Source organism: Leguminivora glycinivorella, chromosome 23 (assembly GCF_023078275.1).
Source record: "Leguminivora glycinivorella isolate SPB_JAAS2020 chromosome 23, LegGlyc_1.1, whole genome shotgun sequence".
NCBI lineage: Eukaryota > Metazoa > Arthropoda > Insecta > Lepidoptera > Tortricidae > Leguminivora > Leguminivora glycinivorella.
The window spans coordinates 2107498-2132050 of record NC_062993.1 but is presented as its reverse complement, the minus strand read 5'-3'; the positions used below and the strand labels follow the sequence as shown (position 1 = coordinate 2132050).

The 24553-nt window shown below is 41.0% G+C and overlaps 1 protein-coding gene across 1 annotated transcript; it reads right to left on the bottom strand.

Moving 5' to 3' along the window:
• Positions 1-351: 351 nt before the first annotated feature.
• LOC125238308 (biorientation of chromosomes in cell division protein 1-like 1) lies at positions 352-24553 on the bottom strand. The gene is made up of 6 exons (XM_048145598.1): positions 24356-24553; positions 20907-21067; positions 16920-20155; positions 16103-16201; positions 1993-2062; positions 352-1437 (listed from the first exon to the last, which is right to left on the bottom strand). The coding sequence occupies exons 1-6, from the start codon at positions 24440-24442 to the stop codon at positions 1335-1337; spliced, it is 3756 nt and encodes a 1251-aa protein (XP_048001555.1). The 5' UTR covers positions 24443-24553; the 3' UTR covers positions 352-1334.

Here is a 24553-nt window from a genome sequence, read left to right as displayed (position 1 = left end):
CATGCATGGTGATGTATATATGCATCATATATTTGATGGCCTGTGGCTCAATATGTAGCTATCCAAAATCACATTTATAGCTTAATTATTATTCAGTATTTATTATTATTTAATAAATAATTAAATAAATTAAAGAATATTATGATTTACTATTTATTATTTAAGGATAAAGATGAAATGGCGGAAAAGTGTGAAAAAACAGGATGATGGCGATTTTTAGTATGTGATTTAGGCAGATTTATTCGGAGTTAGTAATTAGTTTATGTTTAAACTTTTTATCATGGGGGTTTCACAAATAGTGTACCTTTCTAATAGTAGTAAAACTTTACAAATAAAACTTACCAATAATTATATATTTATATAAATAAGTTTTGGCCTATTTAACTTCTAACACTGATTTAGTATTAAAATCGGTATTAAATATTTTTTTTATTATTTTTCCCAGACTCAGAAAACCGTTATCTATCACATATATCAATATCACGTTAAAAGAAAAAATCATGCATTTAAGGGTTGATTAAAATGAATATAATAGGTATAGGTACATACTGGTACTTATTATCATTTGCTAATGATAACAATGATATTACAAATCGTTTGAGAATATTATTAATATACAAATAAGTCATGATTAACCTGGTTAGTCATTAACCAGTTAATTACAATAATAACTATCTAATTATATTCGCTTTTCATTGTATAAAACTGTATTTAATATACCTAACTTATGAATGATACCTACATTAGGTAAGCTGTTTTATCTGCACAGAAAAGCCGCTACAATAAGTTTAACTTTTTAGAATAAAATAAAACTATGGAAACGGATTATATTGCGTTTAATGAGTTTACAATTCATCCCGGTTACGGAATAAGCACGACGGAGACTGTGAGGCATTTGTGTGGTATGGTGTTGGACATTTACAATTTGTTTCGTCAATTTTGTGAAGATTAATTAATTCATTGTTTTTTTTTAACATAGTAATTGTATTTTTTTGGAATATTGTATAACCAGCTTTATTAACAGTGTGTGAACCTGCCCTAATAATCTATATTATTTATGGTAATGGTTCATTAATATTACTTATATGTGGGTAGCTTTTGCACATTGTAATTTTTCCTCAGTCACCCGTTGACCACGAATGCTGTAAAGTGTTCGAAACGTCGGGATGAATTGTAAATTCATTATACGCGAAATAATCCGTTTAAATAGTTTTATTTCATGAGTAACTAATGCGGTAACCGAAGACAATATTTTTAGAATAATTTACGATAACGTAAACTACGGTAGAGGCTTAAGGCCTCCCCAAACCTATCGACGCGGAATCGCTGGTTAGTTAAGTAGCTTGTGTAATGCTGTTCCTCCTCGACAGATAGTGTAGCTTCGGTTTGTAGAGGTCGGAAGTGTCGTACCGCACATGAGGCGTCCTTTTCAGCTTGGTGTCTGGTACTACACCGGTATTCAATATTACATAGGTCAAATGAAACCCTTTTATAGACATATTTTTGTGTCCGAGCGTTTTTTTGCCAGTTTTTTATTTTGATATTTTTAGGGAATTTTAGGTCAATTGTACTCAAAATCACGAGCACTTTCTATTTCAACAGGAGACAAAAAAATGGCCTAGTATTTTCATACATTTTTATGACTTTCCTCTTTTGTAGCCCATACAAGTTGTATGGAAAATGGTAACAAAATAAGAAAAAAATCGTATAGGACCATTTTTTTTACCTATAAGGATTGAAAAAGCTAGTGATTCTGAGTAGTAATAACATAAAATTTATCAAAAATATCACATTTTAAAAAAAGTGGTACAAAAACGCTCGTCTGAAGAATGTTTTTCATTTTGACACTTAAATTTCTAAAATCATTTAATCTCTAGATTAAAGTTAAGTTACCTAGCTTATGTAATGTTGTTTCTCCTCGACAGATAGTGTAGCTTCGGTTTGTAGAGGTCGGAAGTGTCGTACCGCACATGAGGCGTCCTTTTCAGCTTGGTGTCTGGGGACCGGTCGTTCGTGTCGTAGTTTTCTACGGACTTATCGCTCGATGGACTGTTTGGGTGCACTGCAAAATAAAAGTATTTAATTATTAATAGTACATTACATCAGAGGCCGGGAAAATGAGGATTTCCGGCCAAGTGGGTATATACGGCCGAGCGAACGTGCGAGCGAGGCCGGATAGGGATACGAGGCCGGGAATCCGATTTCACGCCGAGGCATGTATAGTGCTTTTCTCAAACATACAATGAAATAAATAAAAAATGCTCTAAAGGAGAATATTTTATAAAAAAAAGTTACTTTGCAGGCCTAGGCCTGAAAAATAATATGAAATCCCTTTACAGTCCTCTCGAGTTGTTGCGCCCAAAAAGCGATACTTCCCAGCCCATTTTAAGGAACGTAAAGACAATATAAAAATTTTACCTTCCAATAAAATTATTATTATTTTGCCTGGTATATCCGAGGTCTTTATAGAGTACGTCGTAGACGTCGCATCGGACCGATAGATGGCGCCATCGTTCGTTGTAAGTCGCTCCGGCGTCACACCGCCGCGATGTTGGTAGTCCCGTTTTCCCCACCTGCAACATAAGGCTCCTCGCGCCCCGACCCGCCACCAGCCACCCTCATTGTTGAGGAGAAGTGCCGACGGTATATTAAGCCTACCAGGAAGGCATCACTCAGACCTCGGATATACCAGGCAAAATAATAATAATTTTATTGGAAGGTAAAATTTTTATATTATTTGTGCCGTTTGTATATCCGAGGTCTTTATAGAGACCTGTTTATTATCTCCTGGTGGCGAGTCAGCTGGCGCGCAAGCCTTTGGTAGCCCTATTGGCATAGCATAGAAGAATCAGTGAATCAGTTGTTGAACCGATTTGACAGATGTATCAGTCGAAATCGCCTTCGATCCGCGAATATCTCGGTGCCAGAAACGCCTAGAGAGATTTTCGTGATGACGTTTAGCTTTAGTCAGCGAATAGTTAGAGAAATGACATTATTATACATCGCAGATCAAAACCAAAAAAGATGTAGGCGAGGTTGACTTGAACAAGATACAAAAACTTTAGATACACTTGGTTGATACTTTCTTCAATAAAAAATTGCATTCTTGACATGCGTTTAATCGTAGTAAGTAATTAAATTACATGATTTTGGTTTAAAATTAAGAAGGACGCAAGTACGTGCGAGCGCGTCAGTGTCGTATGCATTCTGGAGATGCAGCGATGGCCGTTGTCCTCTAAGAGGCGGGGAGGACATGCGAACAATCCCGAACATGCCCCCCGGCGTTGAAAGGGTTGACTTTCAACTCGTCGTCAGCTGTAGGCAACGGGCAGATGCGGTTGAAGCCACGGCGTATAACTCCTCTGGCGGTGTTGATATCCGCGACCCTGGCGATCCCGTCGCTCCCTGGATAAATCTCAGTGATGCGCCCCAGTCGCCATTTCATCGGCGGGAGTCCATCTTCTTTAATGAGGACTAATGATCCCTTTTTCAGTTGCTGGCCCTTTGAGGTGCGCCACTTGGTGCGTTGTTGAAGTTCGTTAATGTACTCTTTGTGCCACCTGGCCCAAAAGTGTTGGCGTAACTGCTCCAGCCTTTCAAAACGAGTGAGACGGTTTTGGTTCATGTCCACAAGCATAGGATAAGGCAAAGCAGTCATCGGTCGTCCTACCAAAAAGTGCCCCGGAGTTAAAGGTCTCATGTCATGTGGGTCAGTCGATAGTGGGGATAAGGGACGCGAATTAAGTATGGCCTCAATTTGGACTAAAACGGTATAAAGGTCTTCAAAAACTAAGTGTGCGTTCCCTAACACCCGATGCAAATGGGCTTTTATACATTTTATATTGGCTTCCCATAAACCGGCCATATGAGCAGCGTAAGCAGGTATGAATTTGAAATCTATACGCTCATTAGACATTTCATCAGTTATGGAACTAGCATTATCATTGAGGAACTTATAAAGCTCATTTCGTGCTCCCACGAACTGAGTTCCGTTGTCGGAGTATAAGGTAGCAGGTTTAGATCGTCTAGCAATGAATCGACGCAGCGTAGCTAGAAAGGAGTCTTTGCATAAAGAACTGACGAGTTCAAGATGAACGCATTTGGTGGTGAAACAGATAAATATGACGATATACACCTTTTCTAACCTGCTTCCACGACCTCTCTTATTAAGAGCTAATACAGGACCAGCGTAATCCATTCCTGTAGTCTGGAATGGATAGCCAGGCTGAAGGCGCTGCTCAGGTAAATTACCCATCATCGGACGGGCTGCTTGTGCGTTAAGACGAAAGCAACGCTGGCAATTGTGGACAATTGATCGAGCCAAATTACGGCCCCCGATAGGCCAAAATTCTTCATGAATTGAATTCAGCAAATTTTGAGCTCCTGTGTGCATTAAACGTATATGTTCGAACCGAAATATTAGCTTAGTTAGAATATGTTTAGCTACGAGTAAGATAGGATGTTTCCTTTCGAATGTGAAATTACTGTTTTTAAGTCTACCACCTACTCTAAGTAGACCCTTTTCGTCAATAAATGGGCTCAAAGATAATAGTTTATTTTTTGGAGGTAATGCTTTACCCTTTACTAAAATATCATACTCATCAAATGATTCCATTTGGGACAATTTTATCAATGAATCGAGTGCACATTGTTTTTCAGACAAGGACAAAGTGCCTTTTACTTTAACTTTATTTTTGCAGTTGGCAATGAAACGTTGTACATATGCCATGATATTTTTAAGTTTACGCAGGCTCGAGAAACGTGCAAACGGAAACAATTCGTTTTGTTTGACAGTTACTGACGTCACATTTGATCGCACTTCTGGCAATTCCGATTGGCCCTGATCAAAAGATTTATTAGGCCACGAATCTTCAGATTCTAGCAAGAATTTGGGTCCACTGAACCAAAAGTCTAACTTGTCACTTTGTGCAGCACTGACACCTCTACTCAATAAATCCGCAGGGTTGCATGCAGTGGGCACATGACGCCAGAAATGTGATTTGGTCATCTCTTGTATGTCGGCTACGCGATTTTTAACAAATGGCTTTAGTCTGTTAGGCGGCGTTTTGAGCCAGCCTAAGACCACAGCTGAGTCTGTCCACAGAAAACAACTGTCTACGTGTAGCCGCGTGGTTCGCAGAACCTTTTCCAAGAGCTTAGCAGCCACCAAAGAGCCGCAAAGTTCAAGACGCGGGATAGTTACTGCCTTTATTGGCGCAACGCGCGTTTTGGAACACAGAAGACGAACCCTTACGTTACCGAACGAATCTACAGACCTAACGTAAACGCAAGCGCCATAGGCATCTTTCGATGCATCGCAAAAAACGTGTAGTTGTATGTTGTTTGCGTTTTCGCACACCACGTACCGTGGTATCTTGAGTTTCTGCAGGTGGCTTAAGTCGAGTACAAACTTAAGCCAGGACTTGACGATGTCTGAAGGTAACGGGCTATCCCAACTCACTTTGAGTAACCAGAGTTTCTGGAGAATGACTTTACCGACAATAATGAAAATACTTAATAGCCCAAGAGGGTCAAAAACTTGAGATATTGTGGATAGGATCACTCTCTTGGTGACATCTGGAGTGGGATCAGTCTTAATGTCGAATTGTAGAACATCGTCTGATGGAGACCAACTTAGGCCCAAAGTTTTTGATTGTTCGTGCTCGCTCAAATCGACAATGGTCGAACAAACGCTACTGCTGTCGGTAGCATCGCTACATGTTGGAAGGTTCGATCGGAATTTTCTTAGATTAAAACAACCCGACGCCAGTTCCCTTGAAATCTGAGCACGAAGTTCTAAGAGACTCTCGGCAGTCTCTTGCCCCGTCAACAGATCGTCGACATAGCAGTCTTCACTAATGACCTTTCGCACCAGTTCATTATCACATTCGTCCGCAATTTGCTTAAGGCAACGAACAGACAAGAACGGGGCTGAGGCTGTGCCATATGTGACTGTGTTTAAAGCATACGTCTGGAGGGGCTTAGAAGGATCGTCACGCCAAATTATTTGCTGCAGGTGACGTTGATTTTCATTGACGAGCACCTGTCTGTACATTTTTTCAATGTCACCTGCCATGACATAGCGGTGTTGCCGAAATCGTAGAAGTATAGAAAGCAAGTCACTTTGTATTGTGGGCCCGACCATCTGGATGTCGTTAAAGGACAAGCCGGAGCTGGTCGGTGCACTTGCATTAAAAACGACCCGAAGCTTCGTCGTGGTGCTCTGCTCACGCAACACGCCATGATGTGGCGTGAAATACGAATTTTCATGAGGATTATTTATGTCACTTAACGTCATGTGACCTAATGATAAATATTCCTTCATAAAATCAACATACATGTGCCTTAATGTAGGCTGGTTCATCAGCCGGCGTTCTAGCGCTAAGAAACACGACTTGGCCCGTTCGAACGAATTGCCAAGTTCGGATTCATTGGCTTTCAGAGGAATCCCTACTGAGAATCTACCGTCTTCTTGGCGTGACACGTTTTCTTTAAAGTGTTGTTCACACAACTCTTCCTCAGTAGAATATATCTGTTCCTTAACGGCTGGAACTTCCTCGATTTGCCAGAACTTAGAGAGCTGATCTTGAATTTCATCGAATTTCGTGAAATTGCACAAAATTTTGGCGGACGTTCGGCGTCTTGTAGGCCCAGAAACGATATAACCGAACACCGTTTCTATAAGAAGTGGGCAACCTTTGCCTAACTTGATTTTATCTCTACCTATCAGATCCCAAAATATATCCACGCCAAGTAAAATGTCGTAACTTGACAGATTAAAGAATTCTGGGTCTGCTAATGTAATTCCCGAAGGGATATTTAGTGTGCTCACATTAAAGACTTCATCATGAGATGAAGATATGACTGGCGACACTAAGAATTTAATGCTTGCTTTGAATGAATTGATTCTGGACTGTATTATAGCTTCACATTCCCTTTTTACCACAGAAACCTGGTCATGAAAGCCAGTTATTGTCGATTCGATATGCTCAGATTGCAGACCTAATGACTGGTAAAGTGACTCTGTCATGAAGCAAGATTCACTGCCTGAATCTAACATGGCCTTAACTTCATGAGGTCTACCATGAACATCTACAACCTGAATTAACGCTGTGGCAAGGAGAGCTCGACGATTCGAGCTCGAAGATTGTTTGTTAATTGTTGACATGGTCGTGATAACGTCATTAGCCGCACTTGACTCTGCCTGAACTGCAGCAGGCTCAGCGCGCGGTGCCGGGGTGCTCGAAGCTGCCGTGATCGGCGCCGCACCGGAGGTGGCGCTCGACTCCCTATGCAATAAAGAATTGTGTTTGCTGCCGCACCGTCGGCACGGACCGAGTCTACATGCGCGTACATTATGACCTGCCCTTAAACAGTTGCTGCACAATTTCATCCGTCCTACAAACTGTTCCCTAGCATCAATTTCTAACTGAGCAAATTGGTTGCATAAATATAAGGGATGATCACCTCTACAGTGTGGACAATTATATTTTTTAAAGGCAGGCTTCACAACTGCAGCTAAGCCACGAACATGTCTATTTGTAGCCTTCGATGACGAGTCTTGTTTATAATGACTTGCATTTTTACTTAATTCAATAGTCTCTAATATGTCTGCCCTATTTTTAAGAAATTTTGTAAATATTTCTAATGTAATTTTTTCGTGTGTAACCTTGTGCTCCTCCCATTCGCGAAGTGTGAGAGAATCTAATTTTGTGCATATAATGTACACAATAAGTGTGTCCCAATTCGCTACTGGTTCGCCTAAAATCTGTAACGCGCGTAAGTTTTTATTGCATGAATCGACAACCCTACGTATTGATGACGCAGACTCCTTTTTTATGACCTCTTCATCAAAAATTGCCTTTACGTGGTTCTGCACTAATAGCCTAGTATTGTCAAAGCGTTCGCACAAAGATTTCCACGCCAGAGTATAATTAGATGCAGAAAACTCTAACGCATGTATGATTTGAGCAGCGCCTCCCTCCAAGGAAGCCCGTAAATAATGGAATTTTTGAATGTCGCTAATGTTTTTATTCGAATGTATAAGAGAGGTATAAACGTCGCGGAATTCAAGCCAACTTTCGTAATCACCGCTGTATTTAGGTATTTGAATGGTGGGTAATTTAACCCCAGCAACGCCTTTATGTACATGTTTCACCGACGCCACGTCATCATCACTCTCGCCAGCCGAAGAGTAGAAAGTTTCAGAAGCATTATTTGCACGTCTGCCGGACCTTTTATTACCTTTAAATGCGTTACAAATCTCTTGGGCCCTGGCCAGCACAGCAAAATATTGAGATTCAAAATCTGACCTTTGTGCTGTTTGCGTCTGAACTTCCCCCTCTGTGAGAGACAGGCACTCGATGCCGGTCTGAACCTCCTCGAACTCCGCAAACATCGATTCAATATTAGACATACGTAGTTTTAATTCCAAAACTTCAACTTCACTGCAAAGCAAAACATCCTTAAAAGCATCTACATACGTTACAAATTTCGTTAAACGACCTTTATAAACTCCCCGTTTTTTTACCAGCTCGGCTAATCGTGCCATTGTATTTATAAGAAATAATTACTATTAATTAATTCAAATTTGTATTTATAAAGTTACAAGTTATTACAATTATTAATATTTACTGACACTATTGTCCAATAGTACGTAAATTAACTTCAAAATTAATGAAATACCTAATTCGCAATAATAATTTAATATTTTATATGCCAATATAAACAAATTGATGTTTAAGTATAGGATAATTCAATATATTTGATCTAATTCGCACTAGTCGAACTAATCAAATCAATAAATTTATACGAAATAATAATTAAATATGAAATAAAACCATTTGCATTTCAATATGTACAATATTGAAAGAAAAGGCAAATATAATTGATTGAATATGTTAATTAATTGACACGAAACTTGATAATTGAAGTAGGAAATTTCCGAGCATATGAAATTAAATAAATAAATTGAAAAAACGGGTATAAATATATCAGCTAACCAGAATGCAAGTAGGTACTCACTGCCTTTTGTACGAATTCCTTATCGCTGAGCGCCCGGCGGCCGCTCGGTTAAAGATGAGTAATTAAGTAGTTATATTTTTTAAGTTTTAAACTTGAAATATTACGAAAACTGTTTGATCCTTAATGCGGTTTATTCTTGAATTCGATTAAGGGGACTTTAATCTACACGTTTAATAACAAAATAACCATAAAAAGGCAGCAATTTGGGCACAAAGTTAAAATACCTAAAGGGGCAAACAAAATGGATCGGACTCACTCTGACCGCTCGCTTGTTGCTAAGTGGATTTTCCTTGTAATCACTGGCTCACTTTACACCGTCACGTCACCGATTCTGGGGCAATCCATAAAGAGATCTTCTTCTTAATGCTTAATGATGTGGCAGAAGATCCTGGTGGCTCCAAATCTTAAGGCATGACGTCCGGGTCGACAGGATCAGAAATTATGGTTGATACTTTCTTCAATAAAAAATTGCATTCTTGACATGCGTTTAATCGTAGTAAGTAATTAAATTACATGATTTTGGTTTAAAATTAAGAAGGACGCAAGTACGTGCGAGCGCGTCAGTGTCGTATGCATTCTGGAGATGCAGCGATGGCCGTTGTCCTCTAAGAGGCGGGGAGGACATGCGAACAATCCCGAACAACACTATTATTATTAACAGAGACGTTATTTTATCAGATTATAAACCCAATTTCAGACACAAAGTGTGGAAATTAACTGTAAAAGTAGTGTAACTATCTGTACTGTAGCAGGGTAACGTAATTGATACTGCTTTTGTCAACCCTTCGTAAAAATTATCAAAATCAATATTAGCTTTGATATGACTATTTAAAGTCCAACGTCTTACGTCCATATCAAACACAGAAAAAGGTCATCACTCACGCGCCCAAGGGCTATTTGTTACAATACTGGTATTTTCGATCAGACTATTTCGCGTCAAGCGAGCGCGGTTGCAAGCGAGACTCCTGAACTCTGAACTCTTTTTAGTGAGGGCATTTGAGGATACTGATCGCTCGGTAAAACTAGCCTAGAAGATGAAAAGTACGAGCGCTGTCGATTGCTACTACACTGGACGGAGGTATCAGTCGATTTCTTCGAGTCAGTCATTGACTCTTAGGGTAATCCATTACCTAATCCAAAACCCGATGCGACGGATTTCTACTTCGTGCAATGAAGGTCGACAGCGTAGACTGAGAGGTGACGTCCGTGTCGCATCGCTGGTGGTTGCTGAACACGTCGTGGTAGCAGGTCAAGGGATGAATTAAAACACCGCCACACATGCGCGCTTTGAGAGCGTAGGCGGAGCGCAATAATGGCGGTGCACCGCACAAACGCTGGCGTTGCGCCCAGTGGGCGCTAGCGGGAACTAACGAGCGCGGATTGCGAGCGCAACGCGCGCGGGACGCGAGCGGAATGCGCGCGCATTCAGCGCGCTGATAGCGTAGCGTTAGCGAAGCGGAATGCGCTTTATGTGTGGCGGAGGCTTAATACGTACCGTTGTACGGCGTAATGCAGGGCTCTCGCAGACGAAGAGGTACGATGACGGCGAAGCAGAAGAAGGCGAGGTCACCGAAGGTCACTTGGCTCCCAGGGGGTGCATACTGACCTCGTACGACAGTCTGTTGGAGTCAGCAGTTACTGTCGTAGTTACTCGTAACAGAAGAGATGTAGTCCTGTCATCGTACAGCATAACATAACATACAACCGAACTGTGCATAGCATATAGTGCTATGCGAACCTTAATCCGGCTGTATGTCACTTCAGTCGCCAGCGCCACCGCCTGTTGAAGATTATTTTCCATCGGAAGAGCTTTACTTCGTACAATGTTACGATTATTGAAGGTCTTATCGGGCTACAGATGCAAGCAAAACAGGAGCGATTGGCCTACAGCTATCGGCAGCTGTACGAGGTAATGCTGGAAACTGCAGCGGTGCAACCTTCCTCTGTAGACTACGAAAGTTGTGAAATTGATGAAATCAGGTTCTACGATCGAATCAAGCACTATTAATTCAGTATAGTCGAGCCAGATGATAACTACTGAAGTCCTCCTGAGTTCCTGGCCCCTTTCGCTTTGAGCTGGAATCTCAAGTTCACTAAGGCGAAGCGGGTTTATTTTTCCCAATTTGTTTATTAGAGGCTCGGCGAACAAGTTCATCTCTCGAATGGACAGGGGGCGCCACAAGCCTCCGGGAAATCTTCGTGTACTTGGAACCCCCGCGGCCAGATTACCGATCGGTTTTGGTGTCCGCCCGGTAAACAGACGCACGCTCAGGATGCAAGACGCTGGCTCGAATTCAGATCTGGACATTCTGAAAGAGATTTTTTTTTTAATTCCGCAAACCTTTACGATGTCTTTGACCTACACAATGAGCGATGTACAGGAACCACAGGGTCGTCTCGCGAGGCGCCTCTCCGATTAGATAGCTCGCGAACATCGTCAGGACACCCTCGCAGCAGTGCAGCTCCTCGTCCGGTTATTGACGTCTTACCTCGTTCAACTATGGGTGGCCAAGCCACGTTAGGACGTAGCATCTTTAGAATTTATCAAAATAGAGTATAAATACTGTCAAAGTACTTCACGGGAAATGGAAAGAGAAGAGTGGATACCATAGTGTACGGGATGTCAGCTGATAGCGGCGCCCGGCGTCACATTGGAGGGTAGTATCAGCCTGGTCAGCAACAGAGTCTGCAACGATACCGTAGCAGACGGAACCTGGATAGTCGTGGTCGTGGCACCATTGTAGCGGAAGACAGTGTTCGCGGTGAGCGTGACATCAGGCGCGACGGCAGCCGCCGACGTCGGCGTGGCGGCCAGCGACACCAAGGGAGCACATCAGCAATCTTACCAGCTTGTCACTGCAGCAGACGGTGTTATGTTCGGCGGTGAGATTGAGGCGGCCGTCGTCAGCTCGAAAGGCGTCTTCGATGCCCCTGTCGCGTCACGCAGTATCGTGGTCGGTGGCCCTCTCGAGGTCGCCGCCGTCAGCGCGGGAGGCACCGGCGCCAGCGTGGCAGTCAGCTACATCGGTGAACAGCATCGACAGAGTTCGCGGCGTCTTCACGGCAAACGCGGCAGGAAAATTAGCGACGCCTTCGCGGCAGCCGCAGTATTGCGCTCGGTGGCGCGATGAAGGTCGCCGCGTCTGCAATCTTACCTCGTGCGATCGAGGCGACATCAAGGCGCCAGCATCAGCGTGGCGGCCGACGACACCGGTGGAAAACTTCAAGTAGCTTGCGGCGTTGTCACGGCAGACGCAGCAGAAGGATTGCGACGCCTGTGCAGCGGTTAACAGTATTACGCTCCGCATCACCACTGAGGCGCCAGCATAAGCGTGGCGGCCAGCAATACTGGTGGACCGCTTCGGCAGGGTCGCGGCGTTGTCACGGCAGATGAACGCTCTACATCACCACTGAGGCGCCAGCATAAGCGTGGCGGCCAGCAATACTGGTGGACCGCTTCGGCAGGGTCGCGGCGTTGTCACGGCAGATGAACGCTCTACATCACCACTGAGGCGCCAGCATAAGCGTGGCGGCCAGCAATACTGGTGGACCGCTTCGGCAGGGTCGCGGCGTTGTCACGGCAGATGAACGCTCTACATCACCATCGAGGCGCCAGCATAAGCGTGGCGGCCAGCGATACTGGTGGACAGCTTCAGCAGGATCGCGGCGTTGTCACGGCAGATGAGCGCGCTGCATCACCATCGAGGCGCCAGCATAAGCGTGGCGGCCAGCGATACTGGTGGACAGCTTCAGCGGGATCGCGGCGTTGTCACGGCAGACGAACGCTCTGCATCACCATCGAGGCGCCAGCATAAGCGTGGCGGCCAGCGATACTGGTGGCCAGCGATACTGGTGGACAGCTTCAGCAGGATCGCGGCGTTGTCACGGCAGATGAGCTCGCTGCATCACCATCGAGGCGCCAGCATAAGCGTGGCGGCCAGCGATACTGGTGGACAGCTTCAGCGGGATCGCGGCGTTGTCACGGCAGACGAACGCTCTGCATCACCATCGAGGCGCCAGCATAAGCGTGGCGGCCAGCGATATTGGTGGACAGCTTCAGCAGGCTCGCGGCGTAGGTGGCCGCGCTGGTAGCCTGCGTATTGACGACTGATCAGTGATCACTAACAGCGCGGCGCTCGCGTCGGGGCAGCAGCAGACATACTTACAGCGTCGTACGCGACGCCTATGCGGCGGCCACAACGTTGTTCGGCGGCACCGCAGAGGTCGTTAACGAGGAAGCAACTTCTACGCAACTTCGGCGGCGCCGATGTGGCGGACAACACTGCCGCGGTCAGTGGCGCTATCGCAGCGCTACCAGTAAGTTTCGGCGCCGACACGTGTCCGCCATCCTCCGCACCGAATCGGAAACTGTTCTTTCTAAAATAATATGAAGCTGCTCACCCATTCGTCGGAGAAATTCAAACCTCCTTGGAGCGCGGTATTCCTCCACCGCGCCCTCCGCCGCCGCCGCCGCAGCCCGCAGGTCGCGCAGCACGTGGTCCCCGGAGCACGTGGTCCCCGGCGGAGCAACTTACCTACGTTACCGCTTATATTCTCGCGCGAAACTTTTAATACGCGGATAACACTTCCTACTTTAGTCTCGGAAATGCGAATAGTTTAAAAAAGAAACTGATTAACGGTAACGATTTTTGCAGCATGGAACTTTCTTACAAAAAAGTGGGTAGAATCATAAAGCACCGCTCGTTCATTTCTATCGTGAGAACCCCGAAAGACGAATAATGATCGCTAGCGAGGCATAATATATCTCATTATTCAAGACGAACGAGCGTAAATTAAAAGGGAAGAAAGAATTGACGGATGAAATTGAAATTGAAAAATTTCATAATTCCGAAATGTTCGAACGGAATACGCGACAACCGGTCACTTCGGCGTTCGACGAAACAATGAGGGTGGCTGGTGGCGGGTCGGGGCGCGAGGAGCCTTATGTTGCAGGTGGGGAAAACGGGACTACCAACATCGCGGCGGTGTGACGCCGGAGCGACTTACAACGAACGATGGCGCCATCTATCGGTCCGATGTGACGTCTACGACGTACTCTATAAAGACCTCGGATATACAAACGGCACAAATAATATTTCATTGCATGTTTGAGAAAAGTACATTTTCAATCGGGATTCTTTGCTTTTACAACCAGAATAAGTGATGGGCTATGGGCCATAGAAACTAACACAAAATTAACATACATACATAATCACGCCTGTATCCCATAAAGGGGTAGGCAGAGCACATGAACTACTAAGTTTCAGTGGCGCTCTTGGCAAAAAGGGGTTGAAAGAAATCCAAATTATGATATTGCAGTGACAGGTTGCTAGCCTCTCGTCTACGCCACAATTTAACCCATATCCCACAGTCGACTTCTACGACACCCACGGGAAGAAAGGGGGTGGTGAAATTCTTAACCCGTCACCACACGGGGACACAAAATTAAAATTTTGAAAAACCTCCGACCGCGACATTGTGGACCGATTTCATGAAACATGGAGGAACACTACCGACTAATTCAGCTTTCAAAAAAAGAACCAAATCTAAATCGGTTCATCCGCTCGGGAGCTACGATGCCACAGACAGACACACCCACAGACAGACAGACACGTCAAAAGTATAACACCCCGTCGTTTTTGCATCGAGGGTTAAAAAGATAGTCGCGACCGTGTAAATAAGAGCCGCGATGAACTATAAATCGCTTGCTCTCTCTTTGACGTGTCTGTCTGTCTGTCTGTGTGCAATCCAAACAATAAAAAGTAGTACTCAAAAATATGAAATGTTGTCAATTGCGATCGGTTTCTGACGCAGTGCGCCATTTTTAACCCCCGACGCAAAAACGAAGGGTAGTTTGGGTAGTTAGTTAAGTTTGACGTGTCTGTCTGTGTGTTTATTTGTCTGTTTGTCTGTATGTCTGTGTGTATGTCTGTCAGTGGCATCGTAGCTCCCGAATGGATGAACCGACTTAGTTTTTTTTGTCTGAAAGCTGAGTTAGTTGGGAGTGTTCTTAGCCATGTTTCATGAAAATCGGTCTACTATGTCGCGGTCGGGGGTTTTTTTTAATTTTAAATTTTGTGGTTAGGTTATATTTACACGGGAGCGACTGTCTTCTGTTCATTTTTAACCCCCGACGCATAAACGACGGGGTGTTATAAGTTTGACGTGTCTGTCCGTCTGTCTGTTTGTCTGTGTGTGTGTCTGTCTGTGGCATCGTAGCTCCCGAACGGACGAACCGATTTAGATTCAGTTTTTTCTGAAAGCTGAGTTAGTCGGGAGTGTTCTTAGCCATGTTTCATGAAAATCGGTCTACTATGTCGCGGTCGGGGTTTTTTTCAAAATTTTAATTTTGTGGTTAGGTTATATTTACACGGGAGCTCTTCTCTCTCTCTTCTCTTATCTCTTTACTCTTTGGAGGGACCTATGACTAATAGTTATTTGTTATACAAGGGGGCAAAGTTGTATTTTAACGCCGAGCGTGGAATTGAAAAACGAGCAACCGAAAGGATTCTATAGTTGAACCACGAGCGAAGCGAATGGTTCGAGAATAGAATCCTGGACTTGCGAGTTTTTTAACACACGAGAAGTAAAATACATTTGCACCCGAGTGTAACACAAAACTTTTCCCCTCACTGTAGCGAGGAAACTACAACGCAAAAAGTGCGTTTATCACTGCTTCCAGTAGTTCCACAGGTGGTAAATCATCTTCATTACTAGATTCACCTACTTTTATAAATCTTAAAGCAGTTGATTTGACTTTATTCAAGGTCAAATTACTTTACCCACTAGTGGATAAAATGCGTTTTTACCCGCTGGTATTAAAGGACAAACATGTGTCATGTGTGTGTCATGTGTGTGTGTGTGTGTGTGTACACTCCTTTTTGCTGTGTATTTAACACAGCAAAAGGGAATGTACACGTTTCTAATGGGGTGGCAACGCGCATGTGACACTGTTTGAGTTGCAGGCCTCCATAGGTTACGGTGACCGCTTTACATCAGGCGGGCCGTATACTTGTTTGCCACCGACGTAGTATAAAAATGTGTTTCCGAGCTAGTGAGGGGAAAAATAATAACGTACCGTTCTTCTTAGGCCTGGGTAAGCCAACTCGTCGCGCCTTGCCCAAGTATTTGGAGCGAACGTTTTTGGTCCGACTCACGTTCAGCGGGTCTGGGGTCTCTGCAAAATGACAAAATAAATATTCAATGACTACCTAAATGTTAAATATATGAATTTTATTATATTTATAATTTAATCCTGCTATATAAGAGTAGAAAAAGAGGAAGTTCCAAATGAGTGGCGATAAATTGAAACACGACCAAAGGGAGTGTTTTAAATCGAAACAAGTGACGAATTGCCTCTTCGCACGTGTATCGTACGACGTTTTTCAGTACATATCCCTTTGAAATTTCGAAATGACATGATAATAAATATAGTCTCATCTAATCTAAAAAAAATCAAGTTATTTGAGAAACGCAAAAATCTTATGAAAATTTTTGATAAAACCCCCGACTGCGACATAGTAGACCGATTTTCATGAAACATGGCTAAGAACACTCCCGACTAACTCAGCTTTCAGACAAAAAAAAAACTAAATCTAAATCGGTTCTTCCGTTCGGGAGCTACGATGCCACAGAGACACCCACACAGACAGACAGACAAACAAACAGACAGACAGACGGACAGACAGACAGACAAGTCAAACTTATAACACCCCTTCGTTTTTGCGTCGGGGGTTAAAAATCCTCTCAAAATAATAAAAGAAGACACGCTATAGCATTTGAAAAACAAATTAAATATGGTTATATTTATTTGATTTAGATTTTACTTTAAATTTAGTAATATTTCAAAATTGCTATTAAACTAAAAAAAAAACATAAGAAACCAAATGTCTCACCTTCAGTAGTAGATGAAATCTGATCCGATTCACTAATTTTCCTCAATTTCGGCTTCAGCACATGCCCATTATTATTATCCGAGCTCTCCACCGAGAGTTTCCTCTTCAAATCATCTTGCTTCTCAATATTTTCCTCCGCTATATAATCTATCTCTAATTTACTTTCGTCTGGTTCCGCTCCACCAAGAATTATTTCCATAATCTGTTGCCTCGATGCTTTGTTTACCATTTCTTCTAGTTTTGCATCATAGTCGCTTGAAAGTTCAAAGGAGCACTCAGATTTAATCGGACTAAATATCGGAGACCTCAAAGTCACTAGCGAGTTGTTTTTATCTATTGGTAAAACTATTTCGTTTGACACGTTCACGTTTTTAACTATATTCTTATTCATATGACCATTTTTGTGGTAGTTTATAATTTCGAAATCTCCATGGGTTTGTGCTACTTCTTTAATTATGCTTTCTTCGTAAGCATCACAGTTGATAAGGTATAATTTGTTGCTGCCTAAATCAGCTGTGTATGTTTTGAGGAATCTTTCAAATTTGTCGCGTTCTAGTTCAGCGTTATATTTCTCATGCTCTGCGAAATATTCGAATCTATCTTCTACATTTTCTTGTTCAATTACTAATCTTAGTTCATTATCAGGAATATCCTCTACAGTGTCATTGTCAGTTATTTCTTCAGTTATAACTGTAACTTCAAATTCTGTGTGTTCATTTTTAATTCCTTCAGTGATTTCTTCTTCCTTTTTCAACACTGGTCTGTAAATATCATTGACACTGTCTTCATCTTCGTCATCCACAATTCCGTATACTTTCTTTGAAATCTCGTTTAATATCTTCTCCGTATCCTCAAAGTTGGGTTGATTTAATTCAATAGGTTCAAAAACTTCCTCTGTTTCAACAACTTCTTCTGTCTTAATTACGTCTTCTGATTCGTCTTCTTCTGTCTTAACCACTTCTTCTGTTTCGTCTGCTTCTGCTATCGTAACTATTTTTATTTCATCTGCTTCTGCTGTCTCAACTTCTTCTTTAATTTCGTCTTCCTTCTTTGTTTCTTCTTTAATTTCACATGTTTTTTTCTTTTTAGTTTCCTTGTTCATTTCACTGAGCTGCATTTCTATAGAACCAGGTGCGTATTCTATTTCTTCAATAGTTTTAACCTCAGCATAATTCGTTTCAATAATTGGTTTTTGAGACTCGGAAGTATTAGAAATACACGCGAATTCTAATTCAGGACCAGATACGCTAGAGTACACTTGGCTGAGACTTGGTCTAACATTTGCTTGGAACTCTAGAAGTAAAGCTGCTTCTTGGTTCATTCTCTTCTGTTCTTCATCTAAAAATCTCCTCATTTTCATTAGGCGCTTGGCTTCTTCTAAATTCGCAGCGAATCTAGGTTTTTTCAATGTCACGTCAGGTACAAAAGGGAGGCGCGGCGGTGACGCCATCGGCATTTCTAAGCGTGTATCTACTCTGACTGGTTTTGGCTGATTTACATTAGCTTCTGTGTTTGCAGCTTTTAGTATATTTTCTTTATCACTGGGGCTTGTATAATTGCTGCTCGGTGAAGTATTGTCAGATTTGGAACTGCTTCCTTTATTCGTTTTGCTTTCAGAGAATTTAGAGCTAGATGGATTGTGTGATCCTTTAGAAGATGAGCTACCATCATTGGAATCTCTATCAGTTGAGCGGCGTGTGTGATTTCCTCTGCCTGACGCACTGTAGTGATCGTCATCTTTGTTATCTTTTTTATCCTTATCTTTATCATCTCTTTTCTTTTTATCTTTATCCTTATCTGAACGAGATGATTTAGAATCTCTTGATGACTTGTGATCCTTTGAACTTTTATCTGTCCTTTCTTTATCTTTGCTGCTCGAACTACCCGACTTTCTGTCTTTATCATCGTGTTTGCTAGAATGCCTTTGACTGGAACTTGAGCTTCTATGCTTCGAGTCTTTGCTGCTAGAGCTTTTATGAGAACTCCTGTGTTTATCTTTATCTTTACTTTCTTTTCGGTCCTTGTCTTTAGACCTGTCAGAACTAGATTTGGACTTACTCTGGTCATCTTTAGAAGATTTCCTGTCTTGTTTAGAATCTTTTCTATCTTTTGAACTTGAGTGTTTCGAATCGGTTCTTTTATCTTTGCTGCTAGAACTATGTCTATGGGAATCTCTAGATCTGTGTGAGCTCTTGTGACTTCTTTTTTCATCTGTTGATTCTTTCTTAGAATCTTCTGAAGTAGGATCATCGGGGAAAGGTATTTTATCCAAATTAGTTTTGCTATTAGCATCACTTTCATAATCGATTTGTAAGTTATGACTGTTGGAACTGTCATCATATAAAGGTGTATTAAATGTGTTGATATTAACTTGCTCATTAAATTGATACGCCAAATTTGTCTGTTCTTCTTTTTCCGGTTTAATGTCTTTGACGTCAGAACTGTTTTCAGGCGATTTCGCATCAATAGTAAATCTAAATGTATTAGGTTCTTTCTTGTCATCATTTTTATTATCAGAATCGTTATCGAAAGCTTGTTGTGCGTCACAAGAATTTTCATTATTGAAATTTCTTATTGGGGTAAGAGGCGACATGTTTCTTATTATAGACGATTCAGAACTAGAATCATCTTCACTGTTTATTGGTTTAAAGTATTGATCTTTCTCTTCTTTCGGGCTCTCATCAGGTAATGGTATATCTTTCAACTCAATGCTTTCTGGCTCTTCTTTTGGTAACTCAATGCTGTCTAAATCAATTTTAGGAGGACTGTTCTCTGGAGAAGGTATGTTCTCCAGATTAATTTCTTCAGCAGGCATAGGTATGCTTAATTTATCTATACTCGCTTCAGAACCATGTGAAGTCAAATCACTGATACCAGAGAGCTGTGTGTCTGCTTCTTTTTCAGGTTCTATATCAGATGGCATAGATATGTCATTGATATTAATTTCTTTGAGTTTATCTTCATCAACTTCCATTATTTCATCTTTGGATTCTTCCATTTGTTCATCTTTATCATCACTTTTGACTGATCCAGGACTGACAGCTTCTAAATCAGTGGGCAGTAGATCAGTTGAGGAATTTCCTTTATCATTGGATGTTTCCGGGGTAGATTTCTTCCTAGCAATGCCAAGGTAGTTGTAAACTAGGTCTTCTACTTGCGGTATGAAGACAGACGCCACTTTGGGGTTGACTACTTGGTCCACGATTCTTTCTACGCCTTGCTCGAGGTAGTTGCCACTGTTGATAAAATTAAACATAGGGTTAGAAACCACAAGAAGGTTTTTAAAATAAGAATTTGTAAATGTGTAAACTCTTAGGGCTCCCCACATCTAGCGTCTCGCGAGCGTAGCGTCGGGCCAACTGTATGGAAAACTGGACGCCCCGTCCGGCTTTGTCATACAGTTGGCCCAACGCTACGCTCGCGAGACGCTAGATGTGGGGGGCCCTTAATAAAGTTAGTTGCACCAAACTGTCTGACACCGATTTTAGCGTTCGTAAATCTTTTGTATGTGATTTTCCATAGAATTCTGCTGCGTGAAGTTGACTTGTCTGTTAATTGTGGTTGAAGCAACTGGCCTAGACGGTTTACTATGATTTTATTTCAACTAGTTTTACTTATTGTACTTAGCTCGTATAAATAAGCCAAAGCGCCACTCTTAAACATATCAAATTATCATAGATAGATAGAAGATAGAATACTCTTTATTGGCACACCTCAGCAAAAGATACAGTGGAGACAAAACAAATGATTATAAATAGAGGCAGACAACAGGCGGTCTTATCGCTAAAGAGCGATATCTACCAGACAATCATATTTCACTACCGCACTTACAAATAGTGCGAAAAGGACGGCATAGCGTGATAAACTTTATCACGCGATCGTGCTTGCCCGACCGATTAATTTTTTAGTAAGTGAACATGATACAAAGGGACAAAACACTTTTGAACTAATTAGTAACTTAATATAATGGGGTAAGAAGTTACATACTCAAGTATATGCTTCCTGAGTTTCTCGCGCAGCTGGTTCTTGTTGAGGTCCGGTTTCCAGGTCTGCCGAGACAAGAACAGCGCCACCGAGCTCTCCACGCGCTGCCGAAGGTTCTGGTACGCCGGCCGCGTGTCCACGTCCGAGATACAATCTTTGCGGAACTGGAAACACGAGACAACGAACATTACGATACAAGTGCGGAAAAGAGGAAATTCAACACTTGTGGCCATAAATTAAAACACAACCGAATTAACACGAGTTACAAATTGCCTCCTCACACGTGTATCGTACGACGCTTTTCAGTGGAAATGTGTTCAACTGATCTAGAGTGAGACCAGAAATGCTAAAGGTAGATATAACTGGTGCAAGTCTGTGGACACGCCTCAAATGCTGGCAGCCATCGCTGACAGGATTGACGGTCCATTTATGGGACACTGGTTGTCAGTACATGCACCAGTCTCCCATATATGGGCCAAATAGCATAAATGTAAATATCCAATAGACAGTAATTTAGTTTTCATTTATTTTGTTTTAATTTTAATTTTACCACTAATTTAATTTAATTTTACATCTAATTTAATTTAATTTTACATCTAATTTAATTTAATTTTACATCTAATTTAATTTAATTTTACATCTAATTTAATTTAATTTTACATTTCATTTTAATTTAATTTGTGTTATTTGTTGTATTTTAATATGGGCTCAAGGTCTGAAATAAATGATATTTTTTTTAAATGCAACAATCTGGTACAAGAAGGTTCTGGTTAAAAAAATAGATAGGACCGTTTATGAGCAATTCCCGTTAAGTTTGTACATTTGGATCACGTCTCCGATTTGGATAAAAATTGGTAGGCTGATAGAGTCCATGATGCTGAGCAAGATCCACTAGGTTTCCCAAAATGTCCTAGGTTGATTGTATGAAACTTTCCTTTTTTGTTACCGAAAATGTATCGAAATCTGGTAACAAAAAAGGAAGGTTTCATACAAACTACATAGGACATTTTGGGAAACCTAGCGGATTTTGCTCAGCATCATGGACTCTATCCGCCTACCAATTTTTATCAAAATCGGAGACGTGATCCAAATGTACAAACTTAACGGGAATTGCACTTATGCCGCAAAAAACATATAGCAAGTACTTCCGTTTGAATTACAACTATGGAATTTACCAATTATATGAGAGTGTGCACATGAAAACATTCCATTTTTAACCCCCGACGCATAAACGACGGGGTGTTATAAGTTTGACGTGTCTGTCTGTCTATCTGTCCGTCTGTCTGTTTGTCTGTCTGTGGCATCGTAGCTCTCGAACGGATGAACCGATTTAGACTTAGTTTTTTTTTGTCTGCAAGCTGAGTTAGTCGGGAGTGTTCTTAGCTAAGTTTCATGAAAATCAGTCCACTATGTCGAGGTCGGGGGTTTTTTCAAAATTTTAATTTTGTGGTTATATTTTATTTATGTTGATTGCTATAAAGCCGCTTTGTCAGTTTATTCATATAAAGATACATGCGACACCCCTTGAGTTGCAGGTGTCCATAGGTTACGGTGACAGCTTTCCATCAGGCGGGCCGTATAACTGTTTGCCACTGATGTGGTATAAAAAAATAAAAAATAAAGATACAAGTAAATCTCCCACTTTGTCAGTTACCATTAAGGCGAAATTTACTTGCATCTTTATCTTATACTTTTAAACGAGCAATTCTTGTATATTTATTTATTTATTTATATATACCGACGATCTCGGAAACCGCTGTAACGATTTCGCCGTAATTTGTTATGTGGAGGTTTTCGAGGGTGAAAAATCGATCTAGCGTAGCCTTAGATCCCGGAAAACGCGAATTTTCGAGTTTTCATGAGTTTTTCTTTCGCGTTAGTAAACGTAAAATATGGTCTTTAATTTCGCCGCGCGCGCATCGATTCCGCTTAGCTCAGTCGTACGAGGTCGGTCTAATGTACGCAGATAGATCGTAGGTGTCAGGGTTTCGAATCCCGGCCAGAAAATACATTTTTTGAAAGAAAATGAGTTTTTTTTATCTAAAGACGTGATATATTCAAATAGAACCGAGCGAAGCTCGGTCGCCCAGATATTATGAATAAACTGACAAAGGGGCCTTATAGCAATCAACAAAGTGGGATGTTTTAACATGCACACTCACATGTCTTTTTATAGGCTACTTGCCTCCTAGTCAAATCAGCTTCTTTTTAAGAATTGTCAAAAGAAATTTCAACATCTTGCTAATATGGAATTCATATGAAATTGAATTGAGTGACATCACGGTCAACTCAGTTTCTTTACGCATTATAGAAATTTGATTTTAAAATACCTTCTATTGACGTTTTCTTATAATTATCTGATGCTTTATATATAAAATATTTAATTTTAAGTATAGTCAAGTTCCCTATTATATTAGACAGATAGGAAGAAATCTAAGCATTATAAATAAGCAAAACTTGTAAAATTTTATTATAGTTTACGTAATAAAAAATTGTAAGGAGCCTTCAGTGAGCATTTAACTTGCTCCCGGAGAGTTATTTTTTTAATTTATTATTGGTGGGAACGCATCTAAAATGCATATAAATTTAGGTTTTATAGAATCTTTTTAAATTTTCTTCAGTATTCACTGTTCTTTACCACTAGTATGCATATTAAAACTCTTAAAGTTGACCTAGATTCCATAGTTTAGTATTGCATTAGAATATAATACAGAATAGAATACCACACAATTAAGAATAATTACAGTAACTTTTTTTTACAAACTGCTTAAAACACTTATGAATCAAACAAAGAAACAAAACATGTTTGTTTGTAAAATCATTCAAGGCCAATTAATGTAACCTAAAATGTTTACTAGATATATTATTATACTTTTGGTTTCTCCTATTCAAACTGGTAGTAGAGTTTTTAAACAATACATAACCAAGTTTAAATGTTGGACCACATATTGAAATATGCATTATCTTGTTTTGAAGACAATTTAATAACTTATAAGCTTTTAATAGCTTTTAACTGGTTTTCAAGTGCTTCATAACATATTAAACACCTTTTAGTCTTATCATTACACTTGTGAGATGCCCTCTTATCTCATTTGTATTATAATGGCAGAGTGGTCAACAAAATAATAAAAACATGGAGGAAATGCCCTGTTCTTACTACTTTCCACACGTTATTAAATTCAATAACGATAGCAAAATATGAGGCTTAAATGGTATCCGCGTTGTTGTGAACTCGGAAAGCACATCAATTTAGATTTCGACTTCAAATAGAGGAGTTCGATTAAACACAACATGGAGAAATTATTGATCTCAGATTGTAAAACTTACGATTGAAGTTACTAATGATCGATTTTAGTGTTAGAAACTTGAATAATAAGTGTAGTGGACTAGTTTATACATATTTATTGTGCGTTTTATAGAATCAAACGTAAGAAACTTAATAAATAACTTACTTGATCAAAGATTCCTTTAGATTTTAACTCATAAACTAATTGATCGACTAACCGGGGATCACCCGGCATGTACTGTAAATGAGCCATATTGAAATGAATTTATGTTTAAATTGTAATTAATTACATTTAGACACTGTAAAGATGCGGCTTTCTTATTGCTTTTATAATTGTTTTTATCAAATAACAAATTCAGGCACA

Bases quoted from the DNA above. Each gene is read 5' to 3' on its own strand.
- LOC125238308 (XM_048145598.1), bottom strand. From the start codon at position 24,442: ATGGCTCATTTACAGTACATGCCGGGTGATCCCCGGTTAGTCGATCAA. The intron at 16,202-16,919 runs GTGAGACATTTG...GTCATTTTGCAG, and splicing joins GATTTCATCTACTACTGAAG to AGACCCCAGACCCGCTGAAC. The intron at 2,063-16,102 runs GTACGTTATTAT...TTTATTTTGCAG, and splicing joins ACCCAGGCCTAAGAAGAACG to TGCACCCAAACAGTCCATCG.